This window comes from Centropristis striata, chromosome 13, assembly GCF_030273125.1.
Source record: "Centropristis striata isolate RG_2023a ecotype Rhode Island chromosome 13, C.striata_1.0, whole genome shotgun sequence".
Lineage (NCBI taxonomy): Eukaryota > Metazoa > Chordata > Actinopteri > Perciformes > Serranidae > Centropristis > Centropristis striata.
Window position 1 is genome coordinate 27,620,219 of NC_081529.1, and position 25,565 is coordinate 27,645,783.

The window sequence follows — 25,565 nt, forward strand, 5'->3', positions numbered from 1 at the left end:
GATTTTGGCTCATTGCTCAATGTAAATCCTAACAAAAGTAATTATTATTTAAAGCTAATCATTTCACACTCATCATGACCCCATGTTGGGGACTGTTGCAAAACATGAATGGTATAATAAAATGTAATTATTCATTGCCAACAAATTGTGATACAATATTTGGACCATGAAGAACAGTAAATATGATAGCTTATTTTGGTCACATTCAAGAATTACTATTCTGCACACAATTAAATAAAATTAATATACATTACAAATATACAGTTAAGAATAGGGATTTAATGGTCTTACCAGCACAGTGTCAGTAGCTTCTGATTTTGAGTCCACTTTGACGGCTGCCATCATGACAAATTATACCAAATAGGGAGAGAGTCCCCTACAGAAAACTAGATAAAATGTGAAACCGTTCAGAAAGTTACGCAAAAGTACTTCTTGTAATTGATGGAAAATCCATTCAATAAATCTGGAACAGAACTATTGCATGTTCAATGCAAATAAAGATCCTGATTGATGCTATTCCAAATGTGTTCTGGATATTGCTTGGTTGAAGGCTTTTTATACTTAAATCCTGAGTATTAACCCATGACCATTAAGACCCAAGCCAGTACCCCGATCGTAATATTACCATCTGTAATCCCAGATGAAAACATAATCCGCAACATGAAGAGGGATGATCTTTTTCACTGGTAGGTGTACATATTCTCCGCTCTGACCTAACACTGTACTTAAACTTTAGTAGACTTTGTTGGTATGTGGTGCAAGTAGACATATGCCCAGTCTGTGGCATTGACTCAAAACCCCGAACAACCCAAACCTACATGACATACCGATGGTGAATAGCCTTGTATACACAACATGACAACATGGAGAGTAATGAACTGTACCTTAAAGTATCAAAATACTACTTGGTCTGTGGGATCAGCATGGATAGCAAAGAGTCAGTAGACCATATAGATTATTTTATTATACATTTAAAAACATTTTTTTATGTCGATTGAAACTTCTCTGCCCTTGAAAACTACACACAAGATACAATGTATAGTGAATATCATGTTTCTTTTATTACTCATTTTTAACAACAAAGAAACACCCAGCAATATATTAAAGTATATGATAAAAGTGCAAGATTTCATAAGATAGCAGTTGAGTCACTGTCTGAAATTAAATTTCCTAGACATGAGAAAAAAAATGTACCTGGAGAAAAACAAGGTATGCGAATGGATATATGTTGTACGATGCAAACTTTTGCCGACTTATATACATTTAATTTAAATTAGACTTGATAAGATTTTTGGTGTGAGATGATCAAGTTTTGTGGAAATTACGCAATTTTCAGAGTACAAAGTTAGGAGAATCAAATGCATATTGTAGTAACAAAAATAAGAATTTGAATGAGTATAATAATTTGAATGTCTAATTAAATACTTCATACAGTTTCAATCACAGGAGTATACCGAACCCAATTCGCAACACACAATAAAAAGGACTATTCTAAAACAAAATAAAGAATTATAAAGGTTTCCTTCCATGGCTGTATCTAAGATTTCTCTTCATGTTTCACTTCAGACGTCAGAGATGCTTTGACAGAAGACCAGCAACCAATCATCTCACACGAAAGACTAAACCCTGATTCCAGTGTGCTCTACCCCGTTTGTGGTCTAACCCTCTAACAATCAGGATTCGGAACTTGGTCCAGACTCTTCAGGTCATTCAAGAAGCTGGTTGGAGTCAGGATGTGGGATGACCCTGTCAACAAGTAAAGTGATATTTATTATTTAAAAAAAAAGAGGCACAACCTCTTAAATGCTGTATTTTTTGGACAAAAATAAAGGCCTCCAAAGCAGTGATTGCTTACCAATCAGCACTTCCCATTTCCCATCAGTGGCTCGGGTGACTTCGTAGGCAGAGCGCATCTCTGAATGTGACACTCCACCAATCACAAAAATAATGAGCCGAGGGCCAGAGCGATATTCTGTTGGAGATTTATTTTTGTGCCACTGTCCAAATCGTGCACTGCTGTAATAGAATTAAAAACAATAATTGAGAAAAAAGTCATTTTACTAAAACTAAGGCTTGTTTGACCAGCCAGTTTAAATACACTGAAACGATCCATCAATAATCATATCGGTTTCCAAAATCAGCTACTTTAAATAATATGCAATGCTTTTCTTTGATAGAGCATTACAATCAGCTGGGATGTATAAGAAACAAGTGAATGCACATGTGGGATAGTGGAAACAGCCCTGCTGTTTTAACACAAAGTTTATATGCATGTCTGATGTCATGATCTGCTAATCAGTTTCATAATGCCAACTGCCATAGCCGGTTTTATGTAGCCCTATATAGCCAGCCTATACTCTAGTGTTAATACTAATAACTACTCAGTTTTAATTCTGCACTTTGCTAAAAAGGAAAGGGACAAGCATTGTGCATTACGCAGATTACAAGTGAAACCAGGTCCACGAGAGTGGTTTGTATAACTACTATCATCATGATAGGAATTCCCTGGGGGATTATAGAGAATTCAAAGCAAAAATGGCTCAATTTCACCTTTTTTTAAACTCACTTTGTCAAAAGCCTGGCTCCAACTCAGGGATAAAAGCTTTTATTTGACAACATTAATCTGTCTGCTACCCCAGTTAATATTTCTGTTACTTAAAAAAAGCAAAAGCAAGACAAGCAAAACAATGACTATTACATCACATAAGAGGACATGGGATTTTTTTCCCTAGCTGTCATGTTTTCAATTTATTTTTTTATTTCTAATAAATCAATTAAAAAAAAAATCTGCAGTTCATATTTGATAAGCAATTATTTTTTTGCTTTTGTTTCCGGCACCCACCTGACTGCAGTCTGAGTTGTGTTGATGGGAGCAGGGTCAGAGATGAATGGCCACTGCTTTCTATCCAGTTTATCATCAATGACATTCTGTAATACAGAAACATAGATGTGTAAAAACTCCAAAGAAAACTGATCAAGTATGCCAGCAACAGCAAAAAAATAATTTTGGCTGCAATACCTCCATGACGTCTTTGACAACGGGTGTCCATCTAGAGAGCTGGTACGTGCTCTCGGTGCGCTCCTTCCGATCTGGCAGCGTTTTCCCAGCATTGCGGCCCTAACAAACAACATGACATATGTAAGAAAAACTGAAAGAAAAGTTATACTACAGACTGTAACCATGCTGCAATCAATACATCAATACATTTACCCCAGATATAATGTTACAGCCCAGGTTCTGCAGGTTGGTGATGATGTTGCTCTCCGCCTGTATGTTTGCATGCTGGATAAGCTTAGCAAGGTTCTCCTCCCCGATGCCTACATGGACAACCAGATATATTAAAATGGTGAAAGCAATGATAAGAGTTAATTATATAATCTTCACTTCATGTCAAAGCTTCTGTTCATGTTATTCCTTCTAATCAGCAGTCCCCAACAACTATGTTTTTGTGCATAAAAAAACTTTTTAAAATGTTATATTAGCTAAAACAGAAAGAGTTGAACTTGTGAAAGGGCACACCTTTTTTCTTGTGGAATATGTACAGCAGTATTATGCGGATTTTCTCATAGGCCCCAATTTCATTGTTGAGGAGCACAGGAACAATGCTCTTCATGGAATCCTTTAGAGGTTCACCTTCTGCATTTGCTCCCATTGCCAGATCCTGTGGAAGACACCGGAGATTAACTATTAACTTCAACTGGAATATCTGTTAGCAATTATAACTTAAGTCAGCTGACACACGACTCACAAGGCAGCTGACATGGCTTGCCTTTCAAACCTATTCCATTTCTTTTTCTACCACTTCTTCCTCTTCATGACAATACTATGTTTTTTAAGAATAATAGTATTGAATAGCACAATTGCTTTGACCTTTTCACTAAACTTCCTTTTTAGGTTAATGCTGGCGTTGCATATAATGTAAACTGCTGCATATAATAATCTCAGATAGTTTTCACTGAACAGAGGAGAAAACTTGTTTAGATGAAAGAAACTGCCCTAGATAGCACAATAAAGCTCAGGAGTTGCATTTGTAATCCATTAACCATGTCAAAAATAATGGTAGATATTGGCCACTTGGCCGCTTTTATACTTACATTTAGCTTTGGGATTTCCCTAAAATGCCTGGGCACTGCGTGACCTTCCTAAAAACTCTTGTTAAGCTTAATGGTGAATTTGGACTAAGTCTTGATAGGGCCAATCAACAACAAAACCTTTCGTGAGAAACTGAAACTAGAGAGGCCACAGTGGCACATAAAAATACCACACATCCCTTTGTTTATAACCTAACACAAATACATTTGGATTGGATTGCCTAAACAATGTAGGACACTAAAACAAACGACAGCTGACAAGAGAGCTGTTGCTGTTTGGATCACACTGTTCATCTTCAAGCCAAAACATGCCCACTGGATTAAAGAGGCAGCTTTCAGACATGATGACAATCCATTAGTGCAGTTGAGTGATTTCCTCATACAAAAAGGCCCCATTAACACTTGTGTCTCATAAAGCCACAACCATGCATAGCTTATCATTTCCTGTGTGCTAGCGACTCATCCGATACAGGACTAAATGTGTCAGAATGCCTCCCCAGAGAGACAAAGCATGTCTGGCTCATTCAGACAACACAGTTTGGCTTGGCACTGGTCTTGACCGTGGCTTTAGCCCAGGCTCATGATGATGGGAGGATTTCTACATTACTAAAAGTATATATACATGCTATTAAATGCCTCTATACTTATATGTTGATATCCGGTCCCAAGCTTCTTATGCAATATTACGCACTACGATTCTCCATTAAATATCACATAATAAGACCAGTGGCAGTGGCATTAACCTAGGGATGCTATAAATAACAACGCCAGCATCTCAAGTGAGTGGACTAATTCTATGTCAGACACTCCCTTTAAGATGATTACTGTCAGTGACACACAGTGGGACATTTAGTTGATCCCCTGCAATATAAAATCTACAAACTTACGTTTTTCCAACAATGCATGAGCAGACAAATAGTATATCACATTAACTGTATGGGGGCCTTTCTTCAGGGAACAAGAAAACATTATCATGTTTCTATTTGTACATCCAACTGTAGATGTACAGGACAACTGTAATTTCACTGCCCTAAACAGGAAATTAAATTAACTGGACTTCCACTGTAAAAAATGAAAACATAAAATTGAGAATGTGGTATTTTGGAATCAAACTGTGCAGTTTGTGTCCTAATTGCTCTGATTTGAAATGTCAATGAACCTGTCAAAAAATGATGAAATTGTACACCTCACAACCAAACTGACCTGTTCCACCTCACAAAGCTTGTCGAGAGACGCCTTGAATTTCTTCATGCAAGCGTCTGCAAGGTGCAGGTGAGTAGAGTACTGTGAATGAACATAACAATTACTAATGAATCACTCTGTAGTAGCAAAATCATCATATATGTAAAGCCATTAAAACATTTTTTCAAAGCATCAGGCCCGACTAACAACATTGATATGAGACAGAACATTTTTGTAGCTACTCTACTGATAATAAAGGACAGTAAATGTTATAATGGACAGTCAATGTATGGGTAAATTTACCAGAATGTGGATATCTTTTTAAGACTTGTTCAAATGTATAGTCTGATTTACTGCAAGAAGTGTCTCCAAATAAAATATGTTCCAAAAATCCTAACATAATCTTTTTTTTTATATACCCTACTAAAACATGCTAAAATAAATTCTGTTTGTGGGATAAATTCACTGTTGTGATTAGCCTTAGTCTTGAACAGTTCATGAAGTATTTGCTTTAAAACAGAAAAGAATATGATTAAATTATGACATTAATGGTGAACAGTTGACTTTTGTTAATTCCACTAACCATACTCAGCTCCTTCTGGTACTGTGGCATCTTCTTTAACATCTGAGAGAGATCTTTTAGGTTGGCCTGAAATGCAGAACATTTTCAACAAAATTATATTATAAACACACAAGTTGTCTTCAACGTATACCATAGACACTTGCAATAACAACTGAATCAAAATGAATAATGCACATAAACACTTACATTGTCAGTGCACATTCGCTTGCTCTCGCAGAAGTTGTGAAGGAGCTCTGTCACTTTCCTGCAACAACAGGTTTTGAAAGTGATGAGATTTTTAATCATATAAAATGATTATAAGAATATTACTGAGTACCCAAAATGTAATATAGTGACCCAGTCACATGGAGATATGATGTAAGTGATACTCTCATCTAGCTGCGACAGACTTACTTAGAGACGTCAGCGATGTGCATATGTCTGAGCTGAATCCAGAGCTCATCATCTTCGTCCAATAACACTTCTCTTTCATTTGTGTTCCCAATGCCGGTTGTCTGATAACTTCAAAAATAAAACAAGTACAGATCACAACATAATTGACTGAATTTAATTGAATAGTGAGAAATGGCATAGACTGTACAATGACCTTGCAAAGCAAATTAGCAGCAGCCATATAATAACATGTTTACTCACGTATAGATGTCCTGTTTGATATCTAGCAAGTCGTAGGCCATTGCCTGGAAGGTCAACTCATGTAGAATAGGAGTGATGGGATCAAACCCACGATCAACAATCAGCAGCTGGGATCGTGCCTTATCTGGACCCTAAAAACAATTAACATAAGGGACTTTAACTTAAACTGACCACAGATTTTTTTTCATAGGTACATAATACATTTGGAACTAGTCTTCAGTGCCCATTATCATTTTGTGAACCCGTCATGCAGTGAAAGTATTATGAGCTTTTATCAATACAATTTCAATATCAACTTCAGCTTCAGCGTGAGGCAGTGATTCAGCAAACATGTCAAGTATAGGTTAGGGTTAGGGTTATAAATAATAAGCATGGAAGTGCACTGCAGATGTATGGTAGCAAAAAGAGAACAGTAATACATGCCTGTGAAGTTCCACCTCAGGAGCAAGGAAATGTCAGCTACGAAAGACAGAAAAGAAGGGGAAAAGGGAAAGGCCCAGCAAAGAGTGAGAAAAATAATCAACAGGAAATAAAACCCAGAAACCACAGAAACGTTCACAACCTGTGAAAGTGAAGAGCAGCAGAAACCCAAAGGAAGTGTATTCACTTATAGGGAAAAGTTGGTTAAGCAGAAAAAAAGCACTATAAGAATTCAGAATACAAGAATGTTATTATTATATTACAGCACATAGGAATTATTGTGGGTGGTGGTCTAAGTAGTTCCTAACCTCTCCCATGCTTGGGTTGTCAGCTTTGTGAGCAGTAAGGCGCTGGTATACCTCTTCAGCAAGTCTAGCATTTTCCTCTGGTCCCCTTAGAGACAAAGATATAAAACTGAGTCACCAAATTCAGTGGAAAAATAATTTCAGTGTAGTTTTATGAAAGGCCTGCATACTTGCGGTAACGGATTGCAGGGTACTCCTTAAGTGTATCGCACAGGGTGGCGATCTGCTCTGCCAGATTCTCCATCATTTTGTCTTTGTTTTCACTTGGCTTAGAACTATAGAAGGAGTACAAGGAGGTCGGATCATCCAGGGAGAAAACCTGCAGACACAAGAGAGAATGAGGTTTGCCTCAATTTAACCAGGTGACTTTCACCATAATCAAGTTGCACCATTCACATTTTTACATTAAAAACAACAAAATGACTGTATTGCGATACAGCTCCAGGGTAGCATTAAGCACATTCCAGCTCAAATTTTACTCTTTTTTTTCACTCTCAACTCTCTCATGAATCTTGTTTCCAGCTCTAATGAACTGTTGGAAAACAAAATACAGCTTAAAAAAAGTGATAAAGAACTGTGTAGCAAAAGATAAAATCAAGTTGGTTTAAGTTAATTCCCTACCCGAGACTCGTATGGCAGGAAAGCAACATTGATCTCTTTTAAAGTCTTGACGACCTTGGCAAGTCTGGATCTCCCAATCTCAGCAAAAAGACCATCTGGACAAGCTGTGGTACAAGAAATAAATAAATTAGAAATGGCAATATATTATTGTAATTATTCACCATATTTTGAAAGTGTGAACATTTTACACAGTACATCTGAAAAAAAGCTGGTTAATAAATATGTTTCCTTAAAGTTTAAACACCATTTTGAGAATTTCAACATGAAATGAATGTTTCAAATATGCGGAGAAAGCCGTTTACACACAAACACAAAGAATCTTACTATCAGTGAAGAATATGTGCGCTGCTTTGTAAGTGAAGGCAGCATCTTTGAAGTCGTTGATGAGAGCACGGACTGACTGTAATTGAAAATATACATATATTGTTTAAAAAATAAGGATTATGGGAACAATCACAATAAATGCAGATCTTAAACTAAAGAGGGAACAGCAGCAGCTAACCTTCTCCACTGGTGAAATCAAATAAATGGCTTCCAAACTAGAGATGGGCTCCCTACGTTTATTGATGTCCTCCACAACTGAAAAGGAGAAAACAGAGGATTTTTACTTTTAATCCAAACAATGTGAGTTGATCAATATGCAGTTATAAATTAAACATTATCATCATCATAAAAGTAATTAAATGCAGTAATATGATGAACAATAATATGATGATCAAGCTAACAAATAAAGAAAGATCATGGCCATCCAGATATAATGTAGGTAAGATGATGAGCAATTTCTATTTGGACAGGCAAAGGTAAATATCCCTCAATTGCTCTATGATTTCTGTTTGGATACTTTGCAGTGATAACCGTTTTTTTTTTTTTTTTAAAGCTTGAGTCCTCATATATGCAACTGATCTATAGAATGCAAGATCAATAATTATCTGCACACTTACTGGTCACTCCCTCTGCCAAAATGTCAGACATCTTGCAGCAAGAGGACAGGATCCGCATGCTCATGTGATCCACGATAAGAACCTGAAGAAATATGAGATAAACAGAGATTATAAATTCAGTCTGACAATATGAGTTGATTTCTTCATTCTTGTTGGGTAACTGTTACCTTCCATTCTCCATCCTTTTTTACACTCTTAATGACACCATTGAGGATTTCTGTAAAATAGAAGAAGAAAATATTCCAGAATTATAAACCATTTACATTTCTTGTTCCACACAAAAAAGTAGGTAGAACTAGCAAATTGTGTTGCAATATTAGCAATAAGGCAATAACTGGCAATGTTGTTTGCAAAACAAAAGTAATAATTTCTGCTACAGCATTCATTCCTAATTTACACAATTTATTTTTTGGGCAAATTCCCCTCCATTGCGAAATAACAACTTAAAATATTACGACATTTCCTTTCTAAACACAAAGCAAAAGGTTAGAAGTCAACTGTGTGTCTAAGACTCTCCAAACAGGGAACTTTCTTGAAACAAAGCCATATTTAGCATTTGTGTTTACCAACTCAGTGGGTTGGGTGCAACTTCCTTGCATTACACTGATGAGATTACATTGTATGAAGATCAGACAAAAGCATAGCTGTTCATGTGACTTCAGAGATGGTACAGCTTTGGTATGGAAATCCTTGTGGAACAAACTGCAGAAATGAGGATTTCCTGCACTATTTTACTGTGGAGGTAGGCCATCTCACCCAAAATGCCCTGCAATAAAATCAACTTTCAGAGCCATTATATTTAATATGGCTATTGTTTAGGCTCTGGGAGGCCTCACTCTTCAACTAAACAATCATCTTTTTTAATATTACACAGAAGGATGGACAGTGTGGGAGTAGATATAAAATGAAGAACTACATCGATGCAATGTCGTATTCATGATTCAACTTCCTTGTTTCACCTCATAAGAAACACAGCAGTTACTCCCTAGACATATCATTGACTGTTATAGGTCTTATGACCACACCAATTTAATTGTTTATTGACATGATATTTGATGGTTATGGGGATGGCGCAAGTTTAATTCATAAGTTAATCATAAAGCAAAACATTATTGCTTTACACGTTCTGTTGTCAACCATTGTAATCACAATGTTTTCAATTGTTTCCAAAATAATATCTGGTGCAGGTGGGGTTTCTGAATATTTCAATGAATATTGGGTAAAGATTTGTTTTAGGATCAGGAAGTGCCTTCCAGAATTACCTGGCTGGCAAAAAAGTGAACTCATAATGTTAATGTTTTTATTCCAGTAAAAAAGAATAAAAGATGAGTCAAGTGGAAAATGAATTGCTAAAGAATGACTCATTTTCCCATGCCCAGTCTATTTGCGCACAGTTAAATGGAAAAAAAATACTACCTGTGTCTTGGGCTACTTTGTCCATTTTTTAATCCTTTTCATCCTGCCTGTATACACCACTTAAACAAATCTTTAAATGCCATGTTGGTATTTTTTTTTCAGCACAACCTTACCTATATGTCCTAATAATAACAACTGATATTTATCATATTTATTTTTATTCTGACTTACTGTATCAACATTTTGAACCAAAAAGAAACAAAGAAAAACCAACATAAATGTGATCTTGTGATTGTGTGTCATCCTGTCATCCTTGTTTTTCTGGTCATTTTGTGTCTTTTTTAGTCCTTTAGTCCAACATCAAATGTGATTTTTTTACTTTCAAAACACTATCATGCTCAATAAAGAATTTTAAATCATGCAAATGTGAACACAGGTTGCAAATACATCATAAGAAGGTCACATCCAGTTGACCTTGTCTCCAGTTTTACTTGGGATATCATCAAAATGAAACTGGCCTCATGGAGTTTACAGCCAGAACTTTAGAGGTAAATTTACAGTAGAGCTCCAAGCTGCTTTGTTTAACTTCTGAATGTGATGAAGAAGTCATGCTTTGGCGCTTTTGGTGACTCCAGAGGGTTAAGCATCCTATCAAAGTGTACACAAACAAAGATCTGTTCACATGCCACCATTCTAAGTCCATAACTACAAACGTGATTATGTGACAGGTGTGTTCTCACTACACTCCTCTTAACCCGTGACAAGAGTGAAAAAGGTTGTATTTAAGTTCGAAGAAAATGACCCTCAATTATAAGTAATTTAGAACAACTGAATCACTTGGTTCCCATGGTAAAAATGCAGAATATAATAAACACCTATATGTATAACAAGCATATAAAGCTATTTATCGTTGTACAAAATGTAATGTATCGTCTACCAGTATGCTACCATAAGAACTACTTTTATTATATACCGTTGCCTAAACAATAATAATTGGTTAAACGAAATAACACCCCTGAAAACTTTTTGTAACAATAGCTGGAATTATATTGCTGTTTGAGTGTGAATGTTATGACTGATTTAGCCAGTCACAAGTGAAGTTTTCGCACTTCCTGTAAGCTTAGCGAAGTTAGCTAACGTTAGCATTTAACTTGGACTGTCACAACATTTCCAGTCACTGTCGCCGCGACTTTTTCTCTTTTTACATATGCCAAATATCACAACAACAAGCCGCCATTTCTTCCCACCAAATGTTGTTAGCAACACATGTGACAAAACAATCCCAATGTGTATCAATAACTTGGCCGCGGTTAAAATAATTTCCTTAGGTAATGTGAGCATGTTAATTGGGACTGGAACAGGAAGAAACCTTTGGTGGACCAGCGTCCCCAGCAGTGTTTTGACTCGAGTGTAAATGTATTGAGCCCTACAAGATATATAAGAACTATCTACCTGTGTCTTTTATTTGTAATAAACCTGAAACTGAAAGAATATAGCGTTACAATGTTTAACTTACTTTCTCCGACTACCGCTTTCAGCCCACTCGGTGCCATCTTGACAGCAACCTGCTGGCTGGTCGGACGGTCACTTCCTTGTTGTTAAAGCCTGGCTGGTTCCAGCACTCAGCTTTTGACAGCGAAATACTGCTCTCTATTGTTTGATAGTAGTATTGCATGAACATGACTTTTCCAATTCTGTGTCAAATCTATACAGGATGGAAGAAATAGCAAACCTGGGAAGTAGTAGTTGAGTTACATTCATTTTCATTGGATTAAGTTGTAATATAAGTCTGTGTGATTCTTGGAATGTTTAAAGATTCACTGTAACTTAACCCTCTGGAGTCCATCTATTTATTGAAAATACACAAGTTTAATTTACAGTAATGACTTTATATATGATATGTAGACAAGCTGAGAAAGCCAGTTGAAAGTGAAATCATAGGAGGTTATGGAGCTTTCACAGTGTGCCATTCATGTGTCTAGAACATTTTTAAAATGTAAATTTTCTTTCTACAATGAAAACTATTACTATTTTTAATTTGCATGCAAATAGACTGTTTTGTAGTTGTATTATTTATTATATTTTCTGCTGTTTTTGTGTGTATAAATGGTAAAAAAAAAATAAAATAAAATAAAATAAAAAGGGTACATTTCCATAGACACCCGTGTCTTTTGGGTTCCTGGCAGCTTTATACTTTAATTAAAATAAAATGAAAAATCAGACTGTTAGCCAAGTTTGTGTCGAGAAGAAGGAGCCATGCATGTGATGTAAGGACGGACTGAAAGATGCTTAACAGAGACAGAAATGAATGCATAGGAAGTTGACAAATTTGCACCAAAATCTCCTGGACTTCAGAGGTTTAAAAAATACTGCACTACTGTTTTTCCATATTGACTTATTGAATGGGGGCCATGAAAAAGAAACATCTGCAGAAGAAATACATGCTCTCAATTCCCAGCGCTTTGAGAGCCATTCAACTGACTTTGCATTGCCAAATATATTTCATGGTATCATCTGATCAGCCTTGGGGAGAGCATGTTATCACTTAATCATGACAAATTCTGCAGTTTATTGGGTATGGTTGGACCCATCCAAGACTTAGCGTCTGGACAAGCCAAGCACAGCACAAGCCATCTCTCATGTATTCATACTTAGGAGATCATGTTGGTCTGAGGAAGGTCATAATGTCATTTCTTGATTGATATGTCATATTCACAATGAGTCATGAACTTTTATTCCCTCTTGATACATGCATTTTCTTGCAAGTGTTGTTTTTGGACTCTAATTATTAATAATAATAATTGAAGTGACATTCAGAGCCAAATTAACAGATAAGTGGAGCCAGACAATCAATAGCACTATTGCGAGTTTCTAAGCACCATCATTCAACTTTGATATGTTATATCCATATGTATTTTAAGCATACAATATGCATTACATGCTAGGAATTTCTCTTTTAAAAAACACAATCGTATTAGCACAACCAGGAATGAGGAAAAAATAAGAACTAGTAGTTCCAGAAAATTGAGACACTTAAGAGTTATTAAATTACATATTTATGAAATCTATATTATCTGCCTTGCACCAGGTGGTACAGTACATTTGGGTCACACTTAATTTGGATAACCAATGCCCCTGCCCAAGTTAATTCACATCTTGTTCCAAATCAAAATATAGGCTACTAGACAAACCAGCAATACTCTGGTTGCAAGGTAGGAACTATAAAACGAAAACGAATGTTGCCATCGGATGTGCAGCACATCTAACACACCTTTCAACCCACATATTCAAAACACAACCATGTCCAGTGAGAAAATAAATGCTGCTGTTACAATCAGTGAAACAGAGTAAACAATAACTTTAATGAAAGACAGCATAAAATTAACATGTCAAACAGAAATACAGACATCATCAGTGCCTGTACTGACACCCCCCCCCCCCCCACCCCACCCCCATTTGTTTTAAATTAAACACAGTTGATGTCATCAAGTTTTAACAACAGTGATAAACAGAAAAAAATGTCAAATATTAACATTGCTGTAACCATATATAATGAACGCAGCACAATACAGATAAATCACAGACTGATGCATACTGTAATCGATGTGTGACTTAAGGGATTTTTTATTTTTCAATTAGACAACCTAGAACATTAAGTCATCCAGACTTTATAACTAATATAGTCTAAAAGGCATTAACTGCTGCCACATGTGCCTCTAAAAAAACTGACATGAACAGGGCAAATACAGCATTCGGTTAAATTTGTGTTTTCTGTTTGAGCTTAATTCAAATTAGTTCAACCTGGTCTCACAGGAACACACACATTAACAGTGTCATTTGAAGTTTGAAATTCATATGGCCATTCTGTCTCAGCGGAGAGTGAACCCGCGATCAAAATATCAACTTGTCAAGTTCAAGGCACGTGGCTCTTAAAGGTGATGGCACTCTCATTGGTATATTGCATGTTGCAAAACACGCCTAGCCATTTCAAACAAGCCCATTTTAGATTTTTTGTCGGATGCAAGCCCACCAGCAGAATAGCAACAACACCATTGATCCGCCCACAAAGCTATTTGCATGTTGCGCTTTCATACTTGCGTTTAACGGCGTTAAAATAGAGCCCTACATGAATTTGTTGTAACTTGTAACTCCATAAAGAGAGAGGGGTGGGTTTGAAATCAATACTGTTAATTTCAGAAAGAAGACATGCATAACAAAGTAAATCGTGGATATAATGTGAAAGATGGCACAATATCGGCTTTGGGTTCATGAGGTACAACCTTCTTGCTTTGAGTTTCTTCTCCGTTTTTTCACATTCCCAGTGGTGGTGGAAGGGCTTGTTTGGAGAGTCTCTGCAAAAGGTGTACACAGAGAATATACAATATGCAAGCAGGTCAAATATAGATGTGTGGTGGCTGGCTGCTCAAGCATATTCTACTAAGAATGTGAAATATAGCACAACAGCAATAACTAGGCTAAGCACACAGACGTATGGTCCTATCTATGCCAATTTTGGGGTTACCTGTCTCAGGTAAAAACTCATCAGGACCATCGTTGTTTGGGCTATGGCTGGCTGAAAGGACAGTCTCTGCAAAAGGTGTACACAGAGAATCAATAATGTTAATTTCAGAAAGACGACATGTATAACAAATTGAATCGTAAACTTAGTGGAGATAATGTGAAAGATGGCATAATATCAGCTTTGGGTTCATTAGGTACAACCTTTTTGTCTTCTCCGTTTTTTCACGTTCCCGGTGGTGGTGGCAGGGCTTGTTTGTTGTTCTGCAAAAGGTGTACACAGAGAATATACAATATGCAGCTATGCACATTCTAACAAAAATATGAAAGATAACTATAAAGGTATGCTAAACACAATTTGCTGGGTCAAGGAGAGGAGGCCATCTACATATTAAATTTAGTTGTTTGAATCAGTCTGCGCTTTCTTTTCTGAAAGAATACAAGCAACACAAACAATACACAATGTACAATAAGGTGAAATGTGAAATGTAGGAGTGATGTAAAGTAATCCTACATCTCTCATAATACTTTTCTGTACATTTTGTTATTTGATGTCATCTAATTTTCAGTGTCCCACTTTTTTTCAGAATTGGGGTTGTATAGAGACGTTATAATGTACAGAAAATGTGTAATCACCTTCAATCATAACGTCGAACATTTCCTTAATGTTACTGAGGCATCTACTTCCCCCCTCAGTTAACCTCAGGCCCTGAGGGAGAATCATTTGTGGGTTTTTCTTTGGATATTCAAGAAGGAGGATGGGACTCCAGCCCACAGCATCTAGCTTCTCAATCTGAAAAAAAAAAAACCCTGTTACTTTACAAACATTTATAAATTGTGCCAGTGATATATGTTTATGTTTATGTATTTAGCAGACCCTTTCATCCAAACCAACATACATATAAATAACAAGCTACAGGCTAGCATACGCTACGGGCTAGCATACGCTACGGGAATGCACTATACAGTAAGTATGGTAAGTTGAGAGTGTATGTGGGAAAGGTGTGAATATATGTGGGTGGGTTTGGTGTGCATGTCTATTTGCATGTGTGCACGATTCATGTATGAACCTGTCATTACAGGAGCATAGTAGGGGTATTACTCATTTTGACATCACATTCTTAAAGGTTGATCCTGCGGGATATTGCGTGTTTTTGTTATTGTTTATGTTCAAGTTTCTTAGTAGACATTTTTGTCCGATACATAACTAATTTTATATTTTGTCTGAGGACCAAACAAGAAACACACAAGAGATAACTCAACCTTACATTCAGTATTAATTTTTATATAAAATGATTCACCAGAAGCCTTATAAGAAATAAATGCCTGCCTCGAATAAAGGCCGGTGGTTTGCGCAACCTAAGTAGCTTAAATAAAAGACCCGCCACAATTTGAGGATTTTGCGGCATGATGAATTTCTACGAGCTAGATTTTTTTGGTGCCCCCCAGGCACTTGGTGCCCCCCGTGCAGTGTGTGTTCTGCTTGTGCGGAGCGCCGGCACTGAATGTAGAACAAATTACTTACCAGAACAATAGCATCATCCATTAGATGGGAGGTCAGCTGGTTCTTTTTGGTGTTGGCCACCCAGGTTTCTTTTTTTTCAATAAAGTTTTCAATTTTTTTTTTTTGCCTAAGCATCGTTGGCTGTGGTGCCTTGCATATTGGGCATTGTTTGTACCCATTAAAAATGGATTCATGACATGCAGGGCATTTTTTTTTTAACCCTCCCATGATAGGCTGTGAAAAAAAACAACAAGAAAAGCATAATTAGAATTGCTATTGTTTAAAAATACAAATTCTTTAGTTGTTTAGAGAGATTGAACCATTAAACAACATGTTCAGTCTTTCAACTCAGCTGTAATAAAGGCAATCCTGTAATAAACAAGATTTCATATATTTCAAGACAGATATTTGGGACCAACTCAGGGTATCTAGTATAACACTATGCAATTTGCTATTCCTACATTAATTGAATATCTACATTCATTAGCAAAAATGATAGATATGATGTGATTGCTAGTTACATGTTCTACATGAATAGAATCTCCTGACTCTAATCGCCTGACCATCAAATTGCTCTGTTTAAGTTGAAGAAACAATATTAGGTTATATATACATATAAGCAACGTATATCCTACATTAACAATGTTTGAATACATTATATATCTATATCTTAGGGACCTATAGACTGTATCCAACATTAGCAGATGATCATTGTATCAAAAGCATCTTGCATGATTAATCTATACAATCCAGAGAGAGGGATGGCGCGCGCACACACACACACACACACACACACACACACAGTCAATGGTTACGCAGTCATAGATGGTGACCTTCGTCACACAGAGATTGACAACAGAAACAGAATAATTTTTTACAGCTTTTTCTTTCATCAGAGTTACTTTGGTTTTGTAATTAGACATTTAAATCTAACAATATCTAACACTACACTGGACTATTTGAACTTTCTGACACTAAATGGGATTGATGCTTTATCATACTGGTTATGTAAGCATCCTACATCTTTGTTACATACACCCCAGGTGGCTCTAAACACCATGTTCTATTCTCTACACTAGCTCCACACTAGCCTATTCATTTATCATGTATACAAACCTTACTGCCCTGTAACTGACCCTAGGCAGACAAGTCAGGCCCTTGAGTTTTTCCTCGCCCCTGTTACTCATGGGCTCTCTCTGAATGTTCAACACTCTGTAAAGTGCCATGAGTCGTGTAAAGTTTTGGCGCTCTATAAATTGAATTTTAATTTGTGTATAATCCCCATTTTTTATTGATGTATTTGCACTTTTAATCTTGCTGAATTCAACGAAGCAAATAAATTAAGTTAAAACTTAGTTCCCCGGCCCCATTCGTCTTTGTAAGGAAATGTTCTATTTTGTCTTTATTATTTCGTCAGAATGCACCAGAATGCTTCATTTGTATGTGAAAATCACACAAAAAAAGCTTCTGGGGGAGGATGACCCCAGACCCCCCTACAAGGGTTTGGTTTACAAACTTTCAGCCCCACCTAAAACAAAATTCACCAGCCGCCACTGATTATGATGCATTCTCATTTTAGGCAAAAGTATAAGACAATACTTTCTTAACAGTATAATTGTAACCTGAATAAGTAATTCTAGTAACAATATTCAAATACTAACATTGTTGGGTTAGACAGAATTTGGTTTTATTCTGAATCCAGTGAAACAAATTGGTGGTTTTAGCTGATATGAAAACGTTCAGGTGTTTATATGATTATGTTTAAGCAGCCTATTAGGCAGACGCTTTTATCCCAAGCGACATACATAAAAAATACATATAAAACAATCACTGTAAACATTATTATAATTTAAGGAAAGAATGTTGTTAATACAAAATATCAATACAAAGTGTCAAGACAGAATAAACTCTTTGCTGCTCCAGCAACAGTCAAGAGATACAGTCTATAGGTCCCTTAGATATAGATATCTAATGTATTCATACATTGTTTATGTAGGATATACGTAGCTATGTATATAACCTAATCATATTGTTTCTTCAACTTAAACATAGCTGACCGTTTTTTCCCCCTTCACGGTGATTATGTTCCCAGTTTTGATCTCGGACGTCTGGTCACTTATAGCATATAACAATATTCTATTACTGTTAAGCCAACTATGAATAATAAAACACGCCAAAACACGTGTCCTTTATCATAGCTACACGTATGACAAAAAAAACGCGTGAAAATCATTGGTATTCAGTGTGAACGAATTACACTGAGTGGAGCGGATGACCACTCCAAGATGGCGGCCCCGCGTCTAGTCAGCCCAGTGAGCAGTTAGCATCATAGACTGTATAGCATTCGATGCTGCGTCTATTGTTGTACTTACCTCGGAATCGCTACCAGGCAACGGTTTCTGGGATCGTCGCACACAGTGACGCGATGCACAAAATTGCGCAAAAATATCAAATGCAATGAAAAAGTACAGTCTTAATATTTTATATCCTTGCTCAAAAATGTAAGAATAATCAGCATAACTCTCCGAGTGAAGGAAACTCGGATATATGTAGGCATGAGCTGTATCCCAAAGTCAAGGATCCTTCCTTGGTAGGTTCCTTCCTTCGGAGTCGGGTCATGCGGAGGCGGGTCATGCGGAGTCGGGTCATGCGGAGGCGGGTCATGCGGAGGCGAGGCAAGAGTCCTTCCTTTCACTGGTGTAACCATAGACTGTACGCACAAAGGGCACAGCCTTCGGAGTGTGCAGCTGTGCGTCATTGCGTAATTGGACGTCCTGCTTAAATTCAGCGCCGCAATTTTAAAATCAGTTCATGATGTGTTTTTGGCTTCAGCACTCTGCCACATATTTGTGAAAATGGAAGAAGATGATTTAAGGTTGAATCTCCACGATTTAGCAAGTAAAAGCCACAAAATGGATTAAGCCTGAGTATTTCATTGATCCTGGCTGAATTTGGCCGCTACTTAGTTTCATAAAAGCAGCGCCTTTTTTATTTTACAGTACAGTACAATAACAGTAATTTATAAATAACAATAACGGATGATAGCGGACTTTCGGTCCCTGTAAACACAATAAAGAAATGTATAACTTTCTGAATGGCATAGCTAAATATACTTTACACATACTACATCATCATCTGACGCATATAAATGAATTAACAATAATTTTAGCATTAATCAACCTAACCGGCAATGTATCAAGATGACGTTTATCTTTACCTAAATATTCTGGCATTTGTTTATGTATGTTTTGCTTGACTTTGAACACACGTTTTGTAAGTTATGTGATAACATTCAGTGTAAACTGAAAATACTTATATATTTAAATGCATATTGCCCCGCCAGCGTCGCTGTTGCTACGCTCGCCATTTTTAAATCTCCCGGTAGACCGGTGTGCGCAAGGCATTATGGGTAGTAGGAGCGCACGGAGGATACACACTTTTTTTTTTTTTTTAAACTCTATCAAAGCAACAAAATGCAAGACAATACATCAACAATACAACTACAATACAAAACGCCGTCAGGGGGTCTCAACAATACATAGGCAAGTCCCCATACGAAAAAACTGTAAAGTTTACATAAATTCAAAGTTTTTACAGCTTTCACGTTGGAATATTTTTACTAGACTCAATATACTGTTTTGTTTCATTTACAAAAACAAGAAAGAGAGGTTTTCGATTAATGTAGCGACATTTATGGATATGCCATTTGGCCAATTGTATTATAAGATTGATGATATAGCATTGTTTTTCCTTTGCAGAAGGAAAGTCAGTGAAACCAAACAGTTTATGTTCGAAGCACAGTGACAAATGAGGTTCAAATGAAAAAAAAAAATCAGGTTACAAATACAAATACAATTTAGCCGAGAAAGGGCAAGACCAAAATAAATGAAAAACATCTTCAGGGTGTCCTTAAAAGAAAGAGCAGTTCAAGTCTTTGTCTTTCTTAAATCGTTGTAAAAAAACAACAACTTTAGATGGGTAAATTCTGTGAATTATTTTAAAAGATACTTCTTTAACCTTATTATTGATTATATATCTAGCAGGTCAATTCCAGATTTTTTTTCCAGTTAAGGTTATTAATAAGGTTATTCCAATAGGTTGTTACATATGGAGTTGATACGACTTCTTTCTGAAATAAAGAGCGTATGTTACGGTTACTATTGCGTGTAGAGGAGAAACACATTTGGCCAATTTCAAGTTTGGTTGGATCAAAGGGCAATAATGATGGATTTTGTATTAATGTACTTTTAAATAACATAATCACACCTAGAGGGATTGCATTTCTGACTATATTAAATTTGTTAATAGGAATTGGGATTCTATATTTTATGATACATTCTTGATATGTAAGTAATGATCCGTTTGAGTTAAATAATTGATGAACTAAGATTATATTGTGAATAAACCAATAGGGGTAAAATAAGGATTTGTTTTTATATATAATGTCTTTATTATTTCATATGTAGTATCTATGCTTGGAAAAATTATGTTTGTAGATTAATGACCAGGAAAGAAGCATCGGTTTGTGAAAGTTGGATAATTTTAAGGGGATTTTTTCAATATTGTAATTACAAAATAAAAGGAAACTTAGGCCTCCTAATTTAGAAAAAAATAAAGTTTGGTATGAAGTTCCAAATTGAAGAGGGGTTCTTAATGAATTGTTTTAGCCAATTACTTTTGAATGTGTTATTCAGGGTGTGAAAGTCTAAGAAGTTAAGACCACCCTTATCATATGAATTCATTATTACTGATTTTTTAATGTAATGGTTCTTGTTTCGTCATACAAAGTAAAATAGCATCTTATCAATATTTTTTGAGACCTTTTTATTAACATCAAGAGATAAAGCAGCATATGTAAGACGGGAAAGTCCCTCTTACTTATGTCAACATCAGCAGCATTGTTGTAGTTCTTCCATTTTAGGGTTGTGAAAATATATTTCTACCCAATATATCGAATTTCACACACTGTCTAAAAAAAATTATACTGCATGTATATTATCTATGCTAAAAAAAGACAACAATGTTTGTTTAATGAAGATATTTTAACTAAAACAGGAGACCAGCGCCAACGGCGCTGCTCACGGAATGGAATGGAGCCCGCGGCATTTACAGTGGAGCGCGCCTCAATGAGATCGCACCACACATCCGGTAGATTACAAAATAAAACAGCGGACAAATCTGATCGTAAGTCGTCACTTTGTCAACATTAGTGTCTCCCGCTGCAATAGAATAATATGTTGATCAGCAAATCAACCTCAGACGCAAGGCATGTAATGGGCGAAGGTATAATCCGTTAAATACACAGAGGATCAGGGAGATTTCAAAATAAAACACATCGGATCGTGTTTTTCTGGCGAGATCTTCACGACAAAGTGATTATGTACATTCACTGAATGAATATTTAGAAAATAAAACACATATTTCTCGCTAGAAATGTAATCAAAGTCCATTTTTATGCAGAAACTAAGTCAAAATATTGATTTTTTTCACTAAAAATGAGAGAACTGTCCGCCATGTTTTTTGTTCTGACCACCGGAAACTTGAAAGTCACGTGACTTGGACACAAACATATAGAGATTTTGAGTTAAGCGAATCCGTGGCTATTTCACGGATTCATGTGAGACCATGTTATTACATCCAATGTGGTCCAATGTTGTAAAACACTAAACATAAAAAAATCCAAGGGGTTGAGTACATTTTATAGGCACTGCACTATAAACTACACAAACAAATCAGTCATAATTATATCAGATTCAACTGGATATATGATTCAAATAATTATTTCATGACACAATCACAGCAACTCAACTAATCAGGCATTCGAACAGAAATTTGGTATTTGAAAAGTATTGTGTGAAATTATAGTATATTAGGCAAAATGATTCCCTGGAAAACACCCAACACATCTTTGGGATATGTTCACTTCAAAGACATTTCCAATGTGCCATAGTCCTCCATTGGTGGTGCTGGGAATTTATGCATATCTTCAACAGATAATCCTCAATTCTCAGACTCCATTGAAATCTCTTTTAACAGCCGTCGCTCCCTGCGAACACGCATTCGCTCTTTGAAGTCCTCCAACTCTTTCCTCTGAAAATAAACATACCAAAATCGTTATTTCCACCATATATGTTACAGCATGCTGACACAGACGAATTACAATACAACAACACAACAATTATTTCTTCGTTTACAGGTCATTATAGGTCCAGGTCTTTAAAAAAACAAATAACTTTAACCATCTAACTTTAAAAAAGTATGGTCTGTTTGTACAATAGGAAATGTTAAAATGAAAAATGTATAACCACAAAGAAGAGCTGTGGTGAACTGTTTGTGCTTTTACTGTGATATGTTTGTTACAAAATTATATAGTCAAGAAATGATGGACCTTATAGCCAATAAAAAGCTTAACATACATTTTATATTGAGTATGAGGTGCTGGCAACCGCAAGATAAACATATAGTCAGAAAAATAAAACCAAGAAAGTGTTTCAGGTTGTGACTGCTGAATGTGCACCAATTAATTATTCTTTTGTGGTTTAATTTTAATTGACTTTATGAACACATCAGCTGAGTGTATTACACTTACATGCAGTGCCTCGTCGGGGGGGAAGATCTCCCTCTGGATACCAAGAAAGATGCCATCGTAGTACCGAGAAAGAAAAAATGTTATTACAAGAGCACCATATCTCACTGAGTGGGCTAATAAGATTGATCTAGCACAAAACAGCATTGCTTACCTTTCTTTTTACAATATACTCTTCAAAATATTCTGCTTGATTTGAGATCCAGAACATGGTAACGGGAAAGGACAGATACAGCATCATCTGGTCAAAAACAAACAGACAAGCCAGTAAGTGATAGTGGGAAAGTTACATCATGACCATACTTAGCCAAACGATAATGACTACCAAGACTGACCCACGAAACCTGAGCCGATTTGTGCGATGTTAAATCTAAAAAAAGACAATGAATATTAAATATCCACGTAGGTTGTTTAAAACACCTGCTACTTACCCTAAACATCTCTATTTTAACACCCATTTTCACATCTACACCGGGGTCACGACGGTGAAATGTTATCTAAACTCCAACCATCGCCGAAGACCTTCTCAATACTTCCGGGTTTCGAAAGCCACGACGCATGCGCATGAGCTGTTGTAAAAAGTATTTTTTTTTAAAACATCGTTGAAAATGGGCACACGTGTGGCATTTGTCCATAATCTTTCCCCGCCCGATATAAAATCAAAATCAAAATCAAAATCCGACTCTAACTTTTGAATCGTAGCTGACATTAAGTTTAATAAAGACGTTTTTGACAGTTGTTGTCCACTGAGGGGCGCTGCAAGCCATTGCTTTTGTATAGCTACCATCCTTTCTGTGCAGTGCTGGTAAGATTTGCAGTTATTACCAGGAGAGCCCTATAACGGGTGTGATACTGACTATCAATCTAATAAAAAAAATCAATAAACTAACAATCACATCTGTTTCAAATATAAAAATACATTTTGATTAAACAACCCAATTTTACTGCATCTTCCAAATCTTTATACACACATTTTTTTCTCCTTTGATGGCGGGGGAAATCTGGTTTTACTTGTTTTTATTCATTCTTCCCAACATAGGAAGTTAAATCTTATCGATAAAAATATAAAAACGAGAGAATATACCGCTTCTTCATTCGAGAACAACCTATTTAAATGTTCTCTTGTATTTTACATCATAGTTTAGCCCCTAAATGTAGTAATTTCTGCCAGTTATCTGGCATACGGTTATAGTTCCTCTTCAGCTGCCGGTGAAGTTGCAGTCCGTGACGACACGCTCGTTACGTCCTCGACGTAAGACCTACGCGTGACGTCATCGACAACGAGAGGTGTTCAGGATCCTCGGAGAGAAAGATCCCGCGCGCCCTGGCAACCTGATAAACCCAGGTAAACGCCGTTGTTTCAAACATTATTGTACCAGTCATGTTGTCTCAGTAAATCGACAGAGTAAGCAGCAAGAGACACGGTCACAGTGTGTGCAAAGGCTTGAGATGTAGCGCTGATGCCCGGCGCCCACTGAGACCGTTCACTTGCACGGCGGCCTGTTCTGGCTAACTAGCTTGCTAGCCATAGCTAGTTGGCAGTTGTATATCAAAACACACAATAACCGCATCTACATTGTGTGTCTATCTGACACCCCTTGCCTGTCTCGACCACTGCTGGCCACAAATACATTGCAAATGGCCCGATAAGTTCTGCTACGACCACCGTGTTGGGCATCTATTGCTCGTTTGCTCGTCGACTGTCTTGTGTTGTGGGAGACGCTGACGCCGTCACGGTGATGATGGCGCACACTCAGACTGAGGCTATTTGATGAGAATGCAGTCAGTGGAGCAGATAACATAGTACAGGACTGTAATGGTTATTTTCCAAAGTCTACTGTCAAGATCTTGGAAACAGTATGTCTGTATCGTCGTACGGTTTCAGTTCGGCTATGCATAGCACTGACGTCCATTACGAAACCCAGGCAATAATCTATGCCCTGTGGCCTAACGTTAGGATCTTGGCTCCTCGACGATGGTCGCTCGCCAACAGTCATTACTTTGCAATTTATCGTTTTATTCACCACATTTGTTAGTGATATCTATCCCACACAGATGTGTTTGGATCTGTTGTGTTCATATGACTAATATGAGGGGGTATTACAGACATAAAGCAGTGGCATTCAGCCGACTGATGTGTTAAAACAGATTACTCATGCAGAGGCCCGTTGCTTAGCATACTGTCCCCGCTGTCCTCCTTGTTGGAGGAATCCTCAGCTATTTTCAGTCGTGAACCCCGTTTTTAAATTTCTTTTTCATCAAATAGTGGACCACATATAGTGGTCGGCAGCCCAATATGTAACAACATACAGATTTGTCTCATGAAAGACACTGGCTCACCTACAGTCACATGCATGTTTAGATGTGATTCTTTGCCTGAAGGTGAACAAAGACTGAAGCACTACTGTAACTGGTTACCTAGAATATAGTACATTTTAATTTCCATCCTTCGTAAACAATATTTTGGCAAACCTGTATTGGCAATGAATCAAAGCCGTAGGTCAGTGGTTACCTTGTCACTGATTAGGTATTAAAAAAGCAGTGTTATCACAGTCCACACCTTGTAAGTGTGTAAATAAAGAAGATTAATTGGGTTAAAGGGCATGCAGTTACCAGACAAATAGTAGCAATACAATGAAAAAGCTTAGAGGGCCAAGCTATTAATACCATTTCTGAAAATTAATTTCCTTGTTATAATTGAGCAACTGGCAATAAGTCTTCAAATAAAGTCAGAATCGAAGTGCTTGAGGATACCAAGTAGGCTTAGGGTATACAGAGCTGAGCTGTTGATTACATATCAGTATAATGATTGTTGGTTTTCTAT

The 25,565-nt window shown here is 36.7% G+C and overlaps 3 protein-coding genes across 3 annotated transcripts in view; 1 reads left to right on the plus strand and 2 right to left on the minus strand.

Moving 5' to 3' along the window:
• Positions 1–1,037: 1,037 nt before the first annotated feature.
• Positions 1,038–11,709, minus strand: stxbp2 (syntaxin binding protein 2). Its single transcript, XM_059347654.1, has 19 exons — positions 11,650–11,709; positions 8,945–8,994; positions 8,778–8,859; positions 8,339–8,415; positions 8,161–8,236; positions 7,837–7,940; positions 7,386–7,534; positions 7,219–7,303; positions 6,491–6,621; positions 6,251–6,358; positions 6,044–6,101; positions 5,858–5,923; positions 5,296–5,376; positions 3,521–3,662; positions 3,212–3,318; positions 3,020–3,118; positions 2,843–2,928; positions 1,856–2,016; positions 1,038–1,746 (listed from the first exon to the last, which is right to left on the minus strand). The coding sequence occupies exons 1-19, from the start codon at positions 11,684–11,686 to the stop codon at positions 1,667–1,669; spliced, it is 1,779 nt and encodes a 592-aa protein (XP_059203637.1). The 5' UTR covers positions 11,687–11,709; the 3' UTR covers positions 1,038–1,666.
• A 9,017-nt stretch (positions 11,710–20,726) lies between these two features.
• LOC131983090 (protein PET100 homolog, mitochondrial) lies at positions 20,727–23,298 on the minus strand. Its single transcript, XM_059347678.1, has 4 exons — positions 23,173–23,298; positions 22,896–22,982; positions 22,745–22,777; positions 20,727–22,245 (listed from the first exon to the last, which is right to left on the minus strand). Exons 1-4 carry the CDS (start codon positions 23,197–23,199, stop codon positions 22,156–22,158), a joined length of 237 nt encoding a protein of 78 aa, XP_059203661.1. The 5' UTR covers positions 23,200–23,298; the 3' UTR covers positions 20,727–22,155.
• Positions 23,299–23,953: 655 nt separating this feature from the next.
• brd4 (bromodomain containing 4) overlaps positions 23,954–25,565 on the plus strand; it is a 32,282-nt gene continuing 30,670 nt past the window's right edge. The window contains exon 1 of the mRNA XM_059347638.1: positions 23,954–24,086. The gene's annotated coding sequence lies outside the window, so the exon portion shown is untranslated. The remainder of the gene's footprint in view (positions 24,087–25,565) is intronic.

Excerpts from the sequence above, each read along its gene's own strand:
- stxbp2 (XM_059347654.1), bottom strand. The coding sequence starts at position 11,686 with ATGGCACCGAGTGGGCTGAAAGCGGTAGTCGGAGAAA. Across the intron at positions 8,995-11,649 it reads GAAAGCGGTAGTCGGAGAAA|AAATCCTCAATGGTGTCATT; the intron begins GTAAGTTAAACA and ends TCTATTTTACAG. Across the intron at positions 7,304-7,385 it reads CCTGCAATCCGTTACCGCAA|GGGACCAGAGGAAAATGCTA; the intron begins GTATGCAGGCCT and ends TTTGTCTCTAAG.
- LOC131983090 (XM_059347678.1), bottom strand. The coding sequence starts at position 23,199 with ATGGGTGTTAAAATAGAGATGTTTAGG. Across the intron at positions 22,983-23,172 it reads TTAAAATAGAGATGTTTAGG|ATGATGCTGTATCTGTCCTT; the intron begins GTAAGTAGCAGG and ends GTTTTTGACCAG. Across the intron at positions 22,246-22,744 it reads CCCCCGACGAGGCACTGCAT|AGGAAAGAGTTGGAGGACTT; the intron begins GTAAGTGTAATA and ends GTTTATTTTCAG.